This window comes from Aythya marila (assembly GCF_965140915.1).
Source record: "Aythya marila genome assembly, chromosome: Z".
Lineage (NCBI taxonomy): Eukaryota > Metazoa > Chordata > Aves > Anseriformes > Anatidae > Aythya > Aythya marila.
Genome location: NC_139080.1, coordinates 18,508,256 through 18,528,050, shown reverse-complemented (window position 1 = coordinate 18,528,050; position 19,795 = coordinate 18,508,256). Strand labels below are relative to the sequence as shown.

The 19,795-nt window shown below is 40.7% G+C and overlaps 1 protein-coding gene across 2 annotated transcripts; it reads left to right on the top strand.

Annotated features, from left to right (window-relative positions):
* The first annotated feature begins 9,835 nt into the window (after nucleotides 1-9,835).
* On the top strand, nucleotides 9,836-18,308 carry ESM1 (endothelial cell specific molecule 1). Of its 2 annotated transcripts, none has more exons than XM_082784187.1 (3): nucleotides 9,836-10,367; nucleotides 14,171-14,326; nucleotides 16,494-18,308. In XM_082784187.1, the coding sequence occupies exons 1-3, from the start codon at nucleotides 10,067-10,069 to the stop codon at nucleotides 16,592-16,594; spliced, it is 558 nt and encodes a 185-aa protein (XP_082640313.1). In that variant the 5' UTR covers nucleotides 9,836-10,066; the 3' UTR covers nucleotides 16,595-18,308. The 2 variants fall into 2 exon arrangements, with proteins under 2 accessions (XP_082640313.1, XP_082640314.1); XM_082784188.1 differs by lacking the exon at nucleotides 16,494-18,308 and adding an exon at nucleotides 15,469-15,627.
* The last annotated feature ends 1,487 nt before the right edge of the window (nucleotides 18,309-19,795 follow it).

Below are 19,795 nucleotides of genomic sequence, written 5' to 3'. Positions count from 1 at the left end.
CCAAAATTTATCCTCATCTTATTAAAGATTTGGCACATGTTTCAGATACCTCCATTCCAATATGTTTATAACCTCACAAACTTCTGAAGAAATTCTTTTTGGATTTACTAATAATATGTAATAACAGATATGTATCAAAATGCATGTAGGTTAAATTTACCATGGAACAGGTTGCTTCAAAGCCTTTGAAATTAGCTGTGAAATGTGCCTTATAAATCAGCCACCAATTAGAAAAAATGTGATTGATCCTAAAAGCTGCAGCAAGACCCACATCCTTGTCACAACAAAGTGCAACTCCATGAGAAAGATAAAACCTTATTTTTAATCAAAATTAGAACAGAAACTAACAGATCTTAGCAACTTCCAAATGCACATACTATGTTATCCTGGTTTCAGTTAGGACAGAACTAATTTTCCTCCTAGTAGCTGGTAGAGTGCTATGTTTTGGATTAGGATGAGAAGAGTGCTGATAACACGCTGATGTTTTAATTGTTGCAGAGCACTGCTTACACCAAGCCAAGGACTTTTCAGCTTCTCGCTCTGTCCTGCCAGCGGGCAGGCTGGGGGTGCAGCAAGAGCTGGGAGGGGACAGAGCCAGGACAGGTGACCCAAACTGGCCAAAGGGGTATTCCGTACCATATGGGGTCATGCTGAACAACATATAGGGGGGGCTAGCTGGGGTGAGGGGAGCCAGACTGCTCGGGGTTAGGCTGGGCATTGGTCAGCGGGTGGTGAGCAATTGCATTGTGCATCACTTGTTTCATACACATTAGTAGTAGTAGTACTATTATCATCATTATTGTTATTATTATTATATTTTTCTGTCTTAATAAACTGTCTTTATCTCAACCCACAGGCTTCACTTTTCCATTTCTCTCCCCCATCCCATAGAGGGAGGGGAGAGGGTGAGCGAACGGCTGTGTGGTGTTTAGCTGCCGGCTGGGTTAAACCACAACATAGATTCAATGAATAAGTAGTTGATTTTCACAAATCTCATTCATATGCACATTTGCTTGTAAAAAATAAGAATTCTTCCCTATGAACACACTGTCACAAAGCCTTTATTTAGATAAAATATCAAGCCTCTTCACAGCCACATTAAAAAAAAAAAAAAAGAAAAGACAAGTAATAATCAAAACTAACATGATTCAGAAAATGAAAAAAAAAAGTTAATCACTCGTAAATTACTGTAATCAAGATTATTAGTCATGAGTAGCATGAGTAGTTAATTAACGATTTCTGTTTAAATGAATAAATGACACGTGGTTGCTCAGGTTATCTTGAAATCATGTAGGGGACTTTACCTATAAGAATCTGATGTCAAGGTTTCTTGGAACATCCATATCTCGAACTGCCATTACCAAAGCCACATAAATCATCTTTTCAGCCCCCTTGGTATCAGATAAAAGCAGATGTTTGAAAAGAAGGAGGACTATCTTGTATGCAAAAGCCTTGGCATTTTCAAATAGCAGTGAACCATGCTGACAGTGATGTGGCTTTCACCCCAGGGCATTTGCAACCTGTTCCAAAAACCACAGTCCTGTCCTAGCACTGGTCTTAGCAGAGTTGAAGTAACAAATGTTCACAGAGAGTGCACAATTATTCACTTGCCTAGCCAAATACTGCTGGTGACTGTAGGTGGGTTTCAATGGGCACGGGCACTCATTCATGAGTCCTGGTTCATGCACTTACAACAGGCAGTAGACAACAACAACAATGTCCTTTCCCTCTAGTTGCAGAGAACAGGCTCATTTTCTTATCAGCGTTGCTTTATGAAATGAAAAGCTTTTTACAGTTTAGAATACAGAATAAACCACTTAAGGTAGAACTGAAGATACTGTTGCCAATCTCTGGCCAAGCTGCCCTCATGGGATCCATATCAGGGAATATCTCATGGGCCACAGCTTTGGGGCTGCTTCCTCCTGTCAATAACCATCAGTAGCTGGCCTTCTCCTGGTCCCCTTTGACAGGCAGGATGAGATAACCCAACAGCCAGACAATGTCTGCAGTCTGTCACATTGTAGATCAACCCCTGGCACCGTGAAAAGGATTCATGGGGTCAACTGGAATACAGCATTTGGGGCTGAATCGTATCTGTACTATTTTGTATAAATCATCTAATTTCTGATATTTCTGATTGCAAAATATTTCAGAAACGCTGCAGGCTTATGTAGTTTATCAGCAACGGGAAGCTAAACTAACTGGTCAGTCTGTGATAATTCAAAAAATAAAGCTAAAGAAGAGTATACCTCTGTGCAGAAATCACATGTTCAACCTGGCAGATTCATAATTTGGGAAAATAGCTGCAGCTTTGAATAATTTAGTCTTTTTAAAAATTAATTTTATCTATCTATCTTTCCATCTATTTATTTGTTTTTCCCCAAGCATTTGTCTTAAAAGATTAAGCTTCTGGGCTTTTGATTATATGACTGAAAATTAACATCAAGTTTCTGATTAAATAATTTGAGTTGATCTATGAATAAAGTAAAGCAATGAACTCACAATATTTTATTTCATTCACTCAAATATGTTGCAGGAATATAAATGCGTATAAATTACCAAATTTCTAAGAAGTCCCACTCAAAGTTGCTTTAGTTCATTTGAACATATTTTACCTGCCATTAGACGGTAGTTAAAATAGGTCAGTGCTTAAGTTTTTTGTATATTCTTTCAGTGAGGAAAGAAAATCAATTCATTTCAAGGAGGTTTTCAGCTCTGAATTAAATTTTTTCTTTATATAAATAAAAGTAAATAATAATAAAAGTAAATAAATAAATAACCGTAAACAAAAAATCATCTTAAAGTCAATCCAGAATTTATGCACTAATTTAGTATTAATTGATTAATTAATTATTAATTAATTAATTAATTTAAATTAGGCACAAATTTAGAATAGTAGGTCTCCCTGAGCTGAAGCAGAAGGCAAGTTTTTCTGAAAAAGAACACAGGGTTGTGTTCTGCACTTGTAACACTGCTTAGTGATAAGACTTTTTCTTTAGCAATATATTAAGAAGGTAGAAAATAATGAGATCTGAGCTAAAATAGACTTGGAAGTGATGAGGCATTTTTAGGTTTATGGCTTATAATTCTAAGCTTTCTGGCAGTTTTGTTGTTTAACGAAACACAAACTTATCACAGGCAATGTGCAGCTGTTACCCCTCATTGCTTTCTAATTAGAGCTTGTTTGCAAACATTCCTTTCCTTTGAGGGGAAAACACACACACACAAAAAGCTTTGAACTGGCTTTCATTCTTTGCAGCAGAGGAGATCATAATGTGCTGAAAGCGTTGTGTGAAATCACGGCCCTAGTGAAAGGGGTGGCAGAACAGTTATGTCATGAGCATCTGTGTTCACCCACAATATGTGCACTGCAATAAAAAAAGGGAAATGTATTCAAATATTTGAAAATACAGACATGTGATTAATGAGGCAAAAGACAAAGGATGTAGGAAGCATGTGCATACATGAAAATCCTGCTAACTCCTTGGGGAAACAAATGGATCTGTTGACCTGCTTGGTGCTAGGTCCCACCAAGGGCATTGTTCTGCAAGACCTTGACTGGCACCCTTTTTCATGGAAACCAAGATTTTCATTTAAATTGTGTCCAAATCCGTTTGCTGAAGTAGATATCAATTGCATATAACATGGAAATGCCTGAAGAACAACTGTCAAGGTTCTCCTGCTTGAAGAAGGCTCTGCACCAGGTAGTCCAAATTCTCAGAAGCTTCAGGATGGCTAGCCAAGATGTGTACAAGTGTGATGACTGAGCAAGAGAAAACAGTGAAGATGGGCTGAAAGGGCATATTCTTATTCCACTCTTAGTTTAGGGGATATTTTGCATGTGGCATAAGTAGACTTGTGAAGAATAAAGCTGTAAAACAGAGAGAGAGAGGACATTTAAATAAAGAGAAGGAAATGTCAGCATTGAAGAAAAACAGGAGAATTACGGCTAAGTGTGAGAAGAAAAGATTGTGAGGCAGAGAGAAGCAGGGGTAGAAACAGCCACTTATCCTAGGGAAAGAAGGTGCATGTATCACAATGAAAATTTCTTTAATAGCTCCCACCAGTGTCCTTCCTGCTTTCAGCCTTTGGCTGCCTCTTCCCTGAAATTTTATCACCTAGGAGATGCTAATTTCCTCTTATGGCCTTTCTGGGATCATCTAATTATTCTTGTAAGTGCTTATGCTTCAAAGATGGGTACTTATGAAAAGGAAGAGAGATTTCTTCCCAATATAAAAAAATGGTTGATAAACATTTCATCGTAATGCTTATCTAAATGAATTAGCTCTTTTTTTTTTTTTTTTTTTTTTTTCCTCTGCCAGTGGAAAGGTCCCAGTGATATTGCAAATACTACCTGGAAATATTAACTCATGAGGACACCTGTCCCAAACACAACAAGTAACAACATCTCACACATATGACCACAGACTTTCTTGTTGGCATCCCAAGGAGCACAGCATGAGCTGAGCTTTTAATAGCTTTGTCATTCATTACAGGAAACAGCTACTTAGTCAATATACATAGTCTCAACTATAATAAAAGCATAGCTAAATCATTTTCATAAATGTTAATGTTGTAAGACAATAACACTGCTTAAATGTAACAAAATTTTCAAAAACGTGTTTTAGTACAGAAAAGCAGAAATCACACTAATGTCTAAGGTATGGTTTTATTCCCATCATTGTGTACAGAGATGTTGCTTTTTTTCTTAAAGAACAAAGACCAAAATCAGCTTGGGCTACAAGTAAAAAGATATGCCCCACCAATCCTAAAAAGTTTGCTTCTGAAATTTATAGCTAGGACCTGAAAACCAAGTGCTGCACTGAGATTCTGTACAGGTGCTAAGAACAAACATTTTTCAGCCAGGAATTCAGATCAGTTGTCAGAGACTGGTAAAATGAGAATACATTTACAGATCATACCAGGTAGGAAAAGAATAAAATTCATGATATATGCCATTTTTGTTGACCATTGTGTTATCATTTATATCATAAAAAATCTAATTAAAACACTTTTTCAAGTCTCATGTTTTATTCTCGTGTTACAGTGAACTCCTGCATGGCAATACAGCAATCAGTATATTCCTACATCAGCTACTTCTATGAAATAGCAAGAAGCAAAATCTCTCACACATTATCTCATGTTTAAAACCGTGTACTATAAGGGCAAAATATATGCACCTGAGCACCTAAGTAAAACATCCAAAGAACCATTATTCACATACTGACATACTGGTTTATTTTACCTGAAATTCATGTCCAAGGTTTTTTATTTATTTATTTATTTATTTATTTACCCTAGGTGCTTGAAAATCAGTTCCTATGAATAGGAGCAGAGATGTTTTTCTTTGTGGAAAAGCCATAGTCTCCTAGGTGGACATGTAGCTGTTTCTCACAAGAGAAAGCTGCTGACAAAACTTTTGATGAGGTGGTGAGGCAGTGAAGGTAAGACTCTAGTCTGGGCTGTGAAGGATCAAATTTAGCATTATATCCAGCGAAGTAGATTTTCTGAAGTAGAGAAGGTATGTGACTTTTTCATACTTTCAGGAAACTAACTATTGTAGATCTTAGAAATGGTCAGTACTGAGAAGCCTTTCTTCCCCTGGAAATGTAGATGATTTTAAAGTAGCAAATAAAGACTTCAGCATGAAAGAATCACAACACATTTTTCATTAACTTTTCCCAATTCAACTGCATATTTATGTTGTGTGACAAACCTAGACATGCCTGCCTCAGAGAATGCTGACCGCTGTTACCATGTAGTAGACCTTTTCCACATCTCTGATATACTTCTTTTTTGGTCTCTTAAATATGTTCTCCAAGCTCAGTGGAATTATTTGACTTAATTCACAAATTAATTGATAGAAAGACAAAAAGTTATGTGGAGCTGTGTTGCTTCCCCATGCAGTTTGGCTTCCATTTCTCAGACTGGGCTTGCTTTTAATATGCTTTGAACATGCTATGGCTGTAGCTCCTGAGGATCTCTGCAGATAATGCTACCATATCCAGCCATTTCTGTAGTAGCTACTGAGGTCTGCGTAGAGGTGTCCAGTCTGCCCAGTTCTCTGCATAGCACCTGGTCTGCCTGTAGAAAGGATGTAAATACCTCTTGCCAACAGCAAGTAGGAAATGTCCCAAAGCATCTATTTTTACCAGAGTGAAGCCCAGTTGCCATGCTACAGTCGAAACAAAGAGTAATTAGCAACTCATTGAAAAGATACAAGAAAAGAAATCATACAAAGGGGAGTCCTTGCTGCTATCTCACTTTCCTGATTCTTATCTTTTACTTCCTATTTCTGGCTTTTTATTTTGGACTTTGCAGCTCAGCTTCCTTTCGGTGTTTCCCTTTGAATCTTTGCTTGAGGTGTAGTATTGTGCTTATGGCTTTTTGTAAAGGAAGCCTGGGAAAACATTGGATCATTCAGGAATGCATGGTATCATATTTTTAGTTTAGGGACTGCCTTTTGGAAATCAGCAACAAGGGTCATGTGTTAAACCTTTTCCAATGTTCAAGGAGGTATTAATGCTTCCTGCTTATCCCAACTTTACATGTTCAAAAGGCTGGATGACTGCAGCGATCAAAATACTTAAGTTAGAAGTGATGGATACTCGATTTGAAGAGTAAAATGAACTAAGCCTGGGAGTATTGGCCTAATGGATAGATTTCTGTGTATCAGCCACAGGTTAATCATGTGTCACAAGGTGTGTCATTTCATGATTATCTTTAACAAGTGGGTCAGACTTCTCATAAGGTATAAATACAACCTTGAGACCCCCACACAAGTTGCTTTTGCTTAAGAAATGGATAATTAGCAAAGTAGAAAAATTGTGCTCTGAAGTACTCAGCTGGAACCACAGTTCACAGCTCACTGATGTTGAAGCTGTGGTCGCTCAGTTCCCTGTCAGACCTAAGGGCTGAAACCCTTCCTGCTTCCAGCAGGAATGACAAACCTTATATATGGTGATGTAATTATGATGTAAACTGGCAGCAAGACAAATTGTACTGTAAATTTGAAAAATTTCTACCACTGATCTGATCTGATCCAGAAAATCTCCCACATTTAAAGTATATTTATACCACAAGTTAAATAATGGTGCCAATTTTTCTGCTGTTGATAGTTGGGGAAGCTTCATTAATTCCCATCGCAGCAATTTTCAAGGGAGAACTTAGTTCAGGGCTTTACAGGATCAAGCTGTTCATTGGAAAGAAAAGCTTAATGGATTGAACAGGTAAAACAACAAAGAAACACTAATACCAGAGGTATTGAACACAGGATTTATTTCACAACTCAGTGGACAGTGTGGAAGATCATTATTTTCTCTATGACACTCATGTATTAGCCAGACCTCTATCTATTCATATTGTTTTCTTCCATTACATGTATTTTTTGATCCATTGTAATAATTTACTTTGGCTTCTAGCTCCAAGCACAGAATGCAGTTTCCATTTTATTCCAAATAATATTGGCTTGTTGCTAGGGGAGTGTGCTGATTTCTTTTATGATTTCTTTTCCTCACCACATCTGTGTGTAATTTTTTTATTTATCATCTCCCTAGGACATTTTCCCTGTGAGAAACCCAAATGTGAAATGCTGCCCTTTCAGATCTCATTTGGTGTTCATGCAAGGAGCATTTCCTAAACATACATACATAAAATGATTTTACCAGCTGATGTTTATTACCAGGCATAAATGGCAAAGTGTGCTTGTGGATGGGTCTGCACACTCTTCTGTTACCTGTTAGTGAACAAGCAGATCTGAATTTAAGGGCAGGTGTGAATTAACTTGAGGGAGTGACTTAAGGGAGACAGTTCATGCTCCTGGTTGCTCCAGACCTGTAAGGTCTTGTGCACTGAGTATGCAACCTGCTGCTTTGTGCTAATTCACCCTTGCAAAGAGTTTGAGGCATGAGGCTTGAAATGGCGACTGCTCTGCTTTGGCTGTGTTGTGACTGTGACGGGGTCGAGGGTAGTACATCCATTTCTGATTTATCTCCCTGCTATAATCTTGCACTTTTGTTTCCCCACAGTTTTAGCTGCGGTCTTCACTTCCATGCTTACAGTATTTCCCTCCCTTCCCAGAGGACAGCTACATGCAATTTTGAAGATAAGGTTTTCTACTACTGCTCTTCATGGCTACCGGTAGAACTCGTGTAGTTTGTATGAGACTTCAGCCCTGATGTTTTAATTTTACACTTTAAACTCACTGTTTGTCATCTTGAATTATGTATGAAAACAGGCATGTAAACTTCTTACATCTGCCCACTGTGATTAGAAGTACTGAATTATTATTTATTACTTATTGAATTATTACTTACTCCTCTCCTCTCCTCTCCTCTCCTCTCCTCTCCTCTCCTCTCCTCTCCTCTCCTCTCCTCTCCTCTCCTCTCCTCTCCTCTCCTCTCCTCTCCTCTCCTCTCCTCTCCTCTCCTCTCCTCTCCTCTCCTCTCCTCTCCTCTCCTCTCCTCTCCTCTCCTCTCCTCTCCTCTCCTCTCCTCTCCTCTCCTCTCCTCTCCTCTCCTCTCCTCTCCTCTCCTCTCCCTTATGGCCACATATACCATATATACCAGAAACATTTCCTAAAATGCAATGTACTATATGTTGGTTTTCTTTGCCTCCTCTCAAGGCAGAAGAGTCAAGCATTTTGTTTAGGACCTATCAATAAACATTTGCATTCATGAAGAAAAGGCTTTCCTGATCCCCTGTATTTCCAGCATATTTCCAGCCTTTCCTTCTATTTGGCAGCCTCCTGGCAGCATCCTCAGCCCACGCGAGATGCAGGATTCCCAAATGGCAAGCTAGCCACCTACAAGTTTACTTTGACTCTCTTCCCAGTAACTTCGGTGGCAGCAATTTTTGCTGTTCAGAGATTTCTTTATGATTAGGTTTGTTCCTTTTCTCCTTTCCTGCAGATCTTTCTCTAGAGCAGAAATTTCCATCTCTCTGGTGGCTTGTCTGTTGTGCTGAACTCCTAGCTTGTTTGCTGTTTCTTGTCAAGTCTCTGGCAGCGTGAAAGAAGTCTAAGAGGGGTTGAGGGGAAATTGAGGCTTATTTTCAGTTTATTTACATTAGTTTCATTCAGGAGCAACACCAGGGCATCCCACAGAGCTTGGTCAGGGTAGAGGTAGTGTAAAGGAGGGGAGAATCAGTCCCTCTGGATCCACATTTGGGCTGTGCAGCCGGTATTGGTGACAGATGGGGATTTCCCCCTTTGGTTGTGAGGTCAGGGGCATCCCATTGACCATTTTCCTCGACTTCCTGCGGAAGATCCCACAAAATCCTGGTTTCTGTCTGACCTGTTTCTAGCAATAACCTCTGAGTGAAATGTTTAATTCATCCCTACCTAAATACTTATTAAAAAGTACCATTTCAGAGCAGGCAGGAAAAACGGTGCTGAAATATCTGAACTCGGACATTAAATGGCATGATCTCATGTTGCGCTTTGCAGCAACTGCCCACCTCCCCTCGAAGGGGAAAGCAAAGCTTTGCTCTTTGCAAAATTATCCTTTCAGCTGGAAGGCGAGTCGGTGTGATTTTCCTCTGGCCGCAGGAGCTGTGTGTGCAGGGCAGAGCGGTGCTGTCAGCAGCGCCCGCCTCAGAGCCATCCCTGTCCTGAAGGAAGGTATGCAACCTACTTGTCTCTCTCTCTTTTTTTTTTTTTTTGGTTGTGTGTGTGTGTTTTTTTTTTCTTTCCTTTTGGCAGACGTCCTTGAGCATTTGAGACGGATGTGAGAGAGTTTTCAGTCCTCATGCAAAACAACCAACTAAACATAACAGATTACATCAGCTCAGGCTTTTCAATTCCTGGATGGCAGCAGAGTGCTAATCCAACCTTCATCCTGGATTTCATAAACTGAAACAGGGGAGGCTGGCAGGAGCAGCGCTGCCGGATTGAGGAAGCTGACGACGGTGCAGCATGTGGGCAACACGCTGTATAAAGCTCATAAACTTGTAGGCTGATGTGTGCAGCTACTGCTTTGGATTCTGTACTGCTGCTTCCCTCAGCACCAGGCACCGGGCTGAACATTAAAACCTGCTCTTTGGGACCGAGCATTGACCCCCGCAAGACATGAAGGTCTTCCTGCTGCTCACACTCCTGCTGACGCCCATGCATGCTGGAACCGCTTGGAGTGCAAAATATGCAGTAGATTGCCCTGAGCCCTGTGAGAGCAATGCGTGCAAAAGCACCTTGCGCTGTAAGCGGACGGTGCTGGATGACTGCGGCTGCTGCAGGGTGTGCGCGGCCGCGCTGGGGGAGACTTGCTACCGCACCGTCTCCGGTATGGATGGTGTCAAGTGTGGCCCGGGGCTGAAGTGCCAGTTTTACACTGAGGAGGATGACTTTGGTGATGAATTTGGTATCTGCAAAGGTAACGACCTTCACTTTGCATGCACCCGCTGTGGCAGTTTGACAGCAGCCGACCTGTAGGACTTGCCTCCTGCTTGGAAGGTCTGAAACAGGCCCCTAGCCAAGAAGAAAGTGAAAAATACCTGCTGGTATTAACAGGTGTTACACGTAGGAAGGAACAGCCTTGTTGATGGGAGAGTGTTGTTTAGACCTGGGGACACCTGTGAGGAAATCTGGATGGGGTGTGCACGGAGATAAGGCTTGTGACTGGGACTTTGGAGACACAGGTGCTAGTCCTGACCCTTCTGCTGAGCGGCTGGGTGCCTTTGTGTAACTTGCAGAGACCTTAATCTTGCACGTCCAACCTTGCCACGGGACGTTGTCGTGTGTCATTCACTCCTGCCTCTGAGGTACCCAGCTGCTCCGGGAATGTGGTCAGGGGAGGCAGAGACCCTCCTGCATGACAGGCAGGGATAAAGAGCAGGAGCTGGAGTGGAGAGGAGCAGGCAGCCACTGCTCCCAGCTGACGCCAGGTAGGCTGCATGCTGATGTCTTTTGTCATGACGGCATTTTTCAGTTAAGAGCTATTGTTGTTCTGTGCAAAAAGGAGAATCTTCTAAAGGAGAGGGGGTATCAAGCTGATGAGAGGTAGGAGGAAAGCTTTTAAAGCTGATGCTTTGCAAAGCGTGGAAGCAGTGAGTTTTCCTGTGTTCGTGTACCACTTCAGTAAGCAGATACAGATATGCCTCTGAATAACTTCCTTAAACACAGAGGCGTTTTGGCAGTTAAATGTTAGGAGTATTAATAGTCTCAGCTCAAGGCATGACTTAGGACCAGACGCTGCAAAAATCATTCAGGATGACTTGCATAAAGCACACGTTTATTTACATTGACATGTAAAAATGTATTAATGTGCATGTTTGAGGGTGAAACTGGAAACACTCCTCTTGTCTCTAAAGGTTAGAATTTACGCATAAAGATAGTGACTTTGGTGCACCCACCAAAATAGTATTTTCCAGAGATAGCTGACTGATCTTCAGTTTATTAAAAATGCTGCAGTGCAAGGTACCAGCTCTAGTTCTTTTAACAGTTTTTTGAACTATTCTGTACTTTTCAATATCCTCATGTAAATGTATTTTCAATAGATAGCTTGAAATGGGAAAAAAGCAACACTGAGAGACATGAGATCCGAATCTCTGTAGCTGAGTCTTGGAAGCTCTGTAGAAAATGTAAAATTCTTTCTTCCAGTGAGTCAATGAAAACTCTCTCATTGATTTCAATAAAGCCATAGCTAAACTTTAAGTTGGTATTTAAAGCTTGTATTCCCCATATACAGATTTGCACTAGATATTATAGATATATAATACTATATATATATCTCATTTCTAATTATTCTTTTTAATCTCTGATCAGCTCTGAGATATCAGCTCTGAGATAGTGCAATCTCTTTCTGTAACTATGTGAACTTCATCAGACCAAGTATTATTATTTTAGGTATGCATTTATAACCATGATAGTAGATCACTCACTCATTTTAATAACTTTCATGCTTGTAATAATTTATGTAGCGAGCGTGATTGGATTCTCTCTAATGGCATGTGACTGATTTACTTTAGAGTTGTAGACAAATAACCTATTTGTCTACAAGTTAAGTTAACCTTTTCTTTAATTTCTTAATTCTAGAATGTGTAGAGTATGCCCTGTGTGTGTCTGAGCAGTTTTCTGAGTATTAATTAATATTTTTGGTGGTTCTTATCTAAAAAGTGTTATAAGAGTGTATCGTATTCTTATCAGTAACAATGTTATTATCATCCAAATCAGACTAAGAAAGAAAGGTACTCTGTCCTTCTATTTGTAAATAGACTCTTAGTTTGAGACATTTCTGTCACAGTGAGAGTCTGCTCTTGTTTCCCTTAAATCACTGTAGGCTACTTGCTAATTAACGTAGGAGCAGGCTCCTGCTGAACATAACCTTTGAATGGCAGAATTGACTCAGATCTCTCAGTTTCACCAGACCTGACGAGCATCATCAATGCCAGGATTACTGCACATGGAGCCAAGCACTGTGGACTCAGGCTTTTTTCCACTCTATTGTGCCCAGCTTTGCAACCCACATCGCTGAGCTGGGTGGCTGAGCAGCCACAACACGCACATTAATGCCCCATGCTGTCAGCCCTCACAGCTTGTCTTTCAGGGAGGACTCTGCACAAGCAGACTACTTTTTTTTTTTTTTTGGTCAGGATCTGGGTTTTGATTTACGTGGACAAACTGCAGATCAAAGAGCATCCTTTGTTGGGATGCTTCCCCCTTGCTGGGGAAGGTGGCAAAGCTCAGTGAGGTCCTCTGGGCTGGAGGGAGTCACTGCACAGTGCCCAGGAGGGAGCTGGCTGTTTTTAAAGTGCTTTTCCTTTACAAATGTATACCCATTGGGCATGCAGAGAACTGTCAAATGTTGGCCTCATTAGCCTGATCTTCCAGATAGTCTAGGTTGTATAGCAAAACTAAATATTTGCATTGATTCAAGAGGAAACTGGGCAGAGAAGGACAACTGTGTTGTGGGATGTTAAATGCACAGAAACCACGTCTGGTTTGGGAATTCCCAGAGCTTGAAATGGGAGAGAAAAGGAAGACGTGATAGGGAGGTGTCACATGTGGTAAGTCATGACAGGAAAGTATCGTATGTGCTATGATCATCATTTTTCTGAAGTATTTTGTGGCAGCATGGGCTAGATGGATCCTTGGTCTAACACAGAATTCATCTGCTTTTAGGACTTGAAAGGGAAACTCTCTGGGACTTCTCATTTAGGGTGACCATACACCCTGGGTTGGAAAGTATAGTTTGAGCATACAGATCCTTCTCCTGCTACACCCCAAACACCACTTGGGATGATCTCTTCTTGGGTGGTTTGGAAAGAGAATGCTGGAACTGGATTTTCCTTGTCTCCATCATTTAAGCTTGGGTCCTGGAAATGTACAAACAGCAAAAGAGAGGAAAACAGAAAAAGAGAGGATGAAAAGTGTTGTGACACCAGGCTTAAACACTCTGAAGCATTACACAATCTAGCACAGGCAAAGCATCCCCTATCAAGCAATCTATATCTGTCATGGGATGGGGCAAACCTTCTGCACCTGATTTAATCTTTGCCAAGTAACTTTAGTTTCCAACCTGACATCTGCCTTCTGGTGCTTCTCTGCCAGCTTGCTCAGGGATGGGAGATCAGAAATGGGGCAGTACATGGCCAGATGCAGTATATCAGCAGACAGACCTTTTAGTGCCGTGATCCTTTTTGAGCACACTTGCTCGCTAGGCTGGAGATGTGTGTGAGCTTGCTGCTGCTGGCCAGCGGAAGGCAGACCTTTGAGTAGTCTTTTCATACATGCACATCCCTGCACATCCCTGGGAGCGTTCCTCACCTTGCCGGGGTTTGGGGACAGGAGGATGCACTGCCACCCTGGAGAGCTCCTCGGGGTCATGCCAGTGGCTGTCTCCCAGCTGGTGCCGTGCTCCTGCTGCAGGCAGCCTCGGCGCTGGCAGCTCCAAGTCCTGCGGGTCCCCCAGGTTAGGTAATGTTGTGCCCAAGCAGTGGGCTCAGAAACTTTTGGAAGTGTTCTTCTCTAAATGCAATGCTAATCCTTTAATGACATCCTCTGTGATTACATGTTCGCATATGCATATTGCTTTATATTTGCAATTTAATACTACGGCAGTTTCAGGCCAGCTATTATATGCAGGCCAGCTATTGAGAGTGCTGAGTTGGATCACTGATGACTGCAGTGCTATACAGCCTTCTCTATTTTTTTTTTATTTTTTAATTTTATTTTCAGAGTGTCCCTACGGTACCTATGGCATGGAGTGCAGGAAAACCTGCAATTGCCCGTCTGGCATCTGTGACAGAGTAACTGGGAAGTGCTTGAAGTTCCCGTTTTTTCAGCTGTCTGCTTCAAAGCCTCCAAATCGACGAAAAATAATTTCACACACAGGTAAGACTTGGTGGGGCAGGTGATTTTAGCAGAAATTGCCTTCTATGTGATCTACTAGCACACTGTGCATGCTGTGCATGAGTGGTGTGTACTTTGGTGGACCCGTGCAAACAGGCAAACAGCTAACAACACAAGCTACATAGCTTTTTTTTTTTTTTTTTTTTTTTTTTTTTTTCTTTCTTTTCCCTTGTTGGCAGCTCTCTTAACATAAGGCAAGGATTTATGTGAGCTATAAAACATGGTAAAAGCATTTTGAACTCCTAACATGGGCAAAATACTTTGCAGCTGTTGAATGTACTAGCAGTGTGATGCCACCTGTGCAAAGGGAGGATACGCTAGGACTTGCATTAACTAGTTCAGATGAAATCCAAATACAATTTCACTAGATTATTTTACCACTGTCAGCTATATACAGTAAAAATAATACCTTTTTCTCATGAAGACAGAGTTTTCTACCTTTTCAGATGTCAATGAGCTGTTTTATGAAATGCCTTAGTTTAATTATTCCAATATCTTTGGAATAAATTATTATGTTTAAGACTGTTTGTGAAGCCTGTAACAGATTTTTCAATTTTTTTTTTTTTTTTTTTTTTTTTAAGATGTGAAAAGCTGGAAAAGCTGGAATATATATATATTTTTATAGCTGTGATTAATTTTTCTTCCTCTTTTGACTCTTTTTCTTGATGACACTGAGGTATATCTAACCAAACTGTATTTACCCAAAATTTAAACACAATCAAAATGAAAAGAAATACAAGCATTTTAAATAAATATCAGAGACTTAATCCTAGATCTTACTGTCTTCTTTAAAATTTCATCCCAAAGTTTTTGAATTATATTTCTCCTCCTGCTACAGTTTGTTTGCCTTGTTTTGATTTTCTCCTGTTATATTAAAGTATCTAGAGTTTGTTGCCTTGGTACTTATCTTCCTCCCACTCTTTAGTTAGAAAAGCTTAGACAGAAACAAACTGCTTGAGCCTATGCTGCTACTACTTTTAAAAGGATTTTTGAAAAACGCTTTGCAAGATGGATCAGTCCTGATCCTTCCTGATTTTCCTGTGTGATTGTGTTCTTTTGCCTTTATTATTAGGCACTAAGACATCATGAAAATCACTCCTGTCTTGCTTTTTTTCTCTGCCTAGTCTATACTCCAGATCTTCCCAGGTAGCCTGTTTTCCTCGGTGCTTCCACCCCTTCCCTCTTCCTCGAGTTTTGTCCCAAGCCTTCAGCATGCTCAGTGTTCACCACGTTGCCTGATAGCAGCCAGGATGAAATCCTGACCCCATGGAAACAAACGGAACTTTTTCACCCATATAAAGATTTTATGCTGAAATCTGTCCCTCAGAAGTTCATCACTGAACCAGGACCTCTGTGTGCAGTAGTTCATGGGATGACCATGCAAGATTTGATTTGATTGTGGTCTTCAGAGTCAGCTCTGTAACCCAGAACAGATTCTCAGCTAATTAAAACAGCTGTGAATGCTTCTGTATTTTAATTGGATGAGTTTCTGACACTAATTTATATAGGCATTGTGGCTACATATGCTCTAGTGAATTAAAGAGTGCCAAAGTGTGTTCCTGTGTATTGCAATGTGATCACCTTCTTTGTCAAACAGTAGGGCAGCAGTTGGCGTGCTTTGCCCCAGGCCAGCCAGCCCTGCCAAGCAGCCTCAGCCACAGCTCAGGAATTAGCGTGAGCCAGGAACCACTTCCAGTAGACAAACGGGATATCTTTTACTTTTTTTATTTTTATTTTTTTTGGAGCACAAGAGAGCTTAATGGCATGGATCAAGCTATTGTATGCCAGCTGGCCTCAGCCAGAGAATAGCTGCAGGCATCTTTAATTTACTGCTGTAGCTATCCCTGTGAGGATGTGTGGTTTGGTCCCATGTCACATGTGAGTGTTACAGTGAGAACTGGAAACTGAACTCAGGTCACCTGCCTTATGCTTAAACTATTAGAAAACACATCTGCCTTGTGCCATAATTTAGCAGAAATTTTGTGACCGGCTAACTGGAGGCATTCAGCTTGATTCCTGCAAGAAGATTTGTCAACTGACCTTTTTCTAGGTGTTCCCCAAGACAGGAACATTGCTGCAGGAAAATATTCTATTTTTCTCATTATTATGAAATTTACTATTTATTTTTTTTTCTTAATTATATTTTCAGAGAACGACATGGCATCAGGGGATGGCAATTCTGTAAAAGAGGAATTTGTTAAGGAGAAAGCAATTCGGTCTCCGGTAATGAAATGGCTAAATCCTCGCTGATATTTACTGACACTAATAAGACTGTCAAGTGAATGCATTTCTCACAGATTATTGAATATGCAACAACACACTTTAAGAACAAAGTAGATCTATATCATATGAAAATGTAACCTCTGAAGGCCAATTGTGATTCTGTTTTTCATGAGAAAAAATGTTTACTTAAAAATAGACTGTACAGTGTATATGATTTTTGATATTTGTTTTGATAAGTATTTGAGCAGAGAAACATATTGTGGATTGCTGAATGTATAGTAATATTGAAAAAAAAAAAAAAAAGACACAACACAATTCATTTAAATAATGACAAAGGCTGATTCTTGCAGCCTCAGGCCAGGAAAGCTCTCACCGAATTCAGTGGACAGTTTGGGTGTGTGCAACTATTGCAAAAGAAATGCACATCAACAAATGCCAGGATAGAAAGCAATGCCCCTCCTGAGTCACACTGACAAGAATAATAAATACTAATGTAGGAGCACAGAAGTGTGAATGAAATAAGCCAATGTTAGTCACCCATAATTTTCTGTTCCTTTTTTTTTTTTTTTTAATTTGGTGACAATCCCTTGGAGATAAATACACCTTTCTTCAGGAAGAAAACACACAGCATTTAAGTTTATATATTATGAAAAACTTAGCTGAGATACTGCAGTCATATATTGTATTAAGGTAGATTTCTAAAGTTAAATTCTGTACAGAGAAACAGATGCTCAGTAAATTATACAGATTTGTAGAGGATGATCTGAAAAGAAAAAAAGCTGTTTAGCATTATTTAAATGTATATGTTTCGATAAAGCAGCTATTTTGGTGCCATTAAGGCAATGCTTGCATTCCTTGGGGAAGCCTGGGATCAAAGCCAGACATCAGCAAGTGGGTCTTCGTACTTTCCATCCTCGTCACTGGCTCCTGCCCCATAATTTATCTACTTTAGAGTGCTGTAGGAACTGTCAGTCCATCATTCAGCCCAAACTGGATTATGAATTTATAACATAATAATCTACACTTTGATGGGTTTTCTAACACATTTAGAGACAACCAGATCCTCACACAATGGAAATGAATGCAGCTATATCTGAGTGAACCTGGATTGCATGAACTGCCACCTAAGGCAGAGCAAGCTCATTGGAAATGCAGTTTTGAATTGAATTATTTCCTCTGAAAGCAATGTGAGCTTTGGCAGTGACCTCAGTGAGAGAAGGAGCATGCAGTACCACAGGCAAGGTTTGGTGCAGAGTCTCAAAACACACCTTAAAACTATGAACAGGAAACTCCAAAGACTTTCAAGAGTCCAAACCCTGATGCAAAGCCAGCTTCAGTGAAAGCAGTGTGCTCTCACCTGGGAGGGAAGCACTGAGCCGTGCCGTGTCAGAACAAAAGGACAATAACATCAGCGAACATCCAGACATCAGTAGGGCAGCACAGGTCCTCTTGCCATGACAGTCCAAGAAACATAAATACAAATCTTGAACTAGCATATACCACATTTTAACCTGTAGAGAGATAGAGAGAGCATAATATTATCTGGGGATATTTATAGGCAACGATATTGCTTCTCATCTATTGATATAAAAAGTAATCTTTTCTCAATTTCAGTGAGAGCAGGATCAAAACCACGTTCCTTCAGCAGACTGAAGAGAATTATTTAAAGAATGTAGTAAATATTTGCATACATTATTACTATTTTGCAAGTGTCATAAATGACATTATGAGTTCTTGAATGTAAATCTAATAAGCTGGTTGATTTTTAAAAGTATATGTTATTATTGTTCAATAAAAAAAAACCAAACATGACTGAAAGCATCACTGTTGTGTCTATCCATTAATGACAGAGTAAGATTGGTGATGGCAGAGCCACTACGCATGCAAGCTCAGCACAGTTTTGCTCCCAAATCCATAGAAGTACTTTTACATTGCCTGCATCTACTTGAGTGAATTTGCTGGGGACCATTCTTTGCTGAAGCTGAGTGGCAGGGAATGGCTTGTGTCCAGAATGGCTTGTGTCACTGTCTTTCAACCACCTCCACCTCCGACACAAGGTGTCTGGGCCCAGGCTGCTCGCTGGGAATAGTCCCTCCCTGGCTGATCCCCGAGCACAGGAAAGGTCTGGGAGCCCTCTCACAGGTCAGGCCACTGCCACGCCAGGGACCAGTGGCTGTGATTCCCTGGCATTGTTTGATTTACCGTATGGATGTAACCTATAGATTCACACGTAGCAAATAAAGGATGAAAGGAGAAGGAGGGAGACATCTGCAAACCGTTTAGGGATGCTTTCTTTTCTTTTCCATCCAATTTATAAAATTCTTTTGTATTTCTTCAGCTGTCCTTGTGAGAGATTGATCCACACACAATAGCTTCCAACGTGAAATTATAATGGAAGAAAATTGTACCCATTATCATTTGAAACTTCTACCTGCTGGTACTAGTGGCAGTGAAATTAATGTCGTAGAAGGAATGATGCAAATGATGAAATGAGGATTATGGGACCACGGGCTCTTAGCCTGCCTCTCTATTTTCTACTCTTTCATCTTTTGACCTTTCTTTTCACATCTGTACTGGCTTCCCACTGCACACTCACAGAATCACAGAATCATCTAGGTTGGAAGAGACCTCCAAGATCACCAAGTCCAACCTCTGACCTAACACTAACCAGCCCTCCACTAAACCATATCCCTAAGCTCTACACCTAAACGTCTTTTAAAGACCTCCAGGGATGGTGACTCCACCACTTCCCTGGGCAGCCCATTCCAATGCCTGACAACCCTTTCGGTAAAGAAGTTCTTCCTAATATCCAACCTAAACCTCCCCTGGCACTACTTCAGACCATTCCCCCTCATCCTGTCACCAGGCACATGGGAGAACAGGCCAACCCCCACTGGTGGGCCACCAGTTCATGAAGTTCATGAAGACCAGGCTGAGGGCTGCCCAGCCTCTCCTCCCACAGCCAAGTCTTTCAGGGCTGTTTTGCCACACAGCACAAGCATCTCTGCCACCTTTGCTGGTAGGTGCCACCCAGGATGGGAAAAAGAATGGCAGTCTGTCTGGATGTGAGATTGCTAAGTGCCATTGTGAAGAGGATATGGGGCTAGACGGATCTTCAGCCTGTCCTAGTATGACCATTTTAACTCGCTCCTGCATTATCCTGTTCACTGAAGTGAGCAGCAGTATTGAAAGATAGCTCTACTTTACCTAATACCAGAACTGAGACCA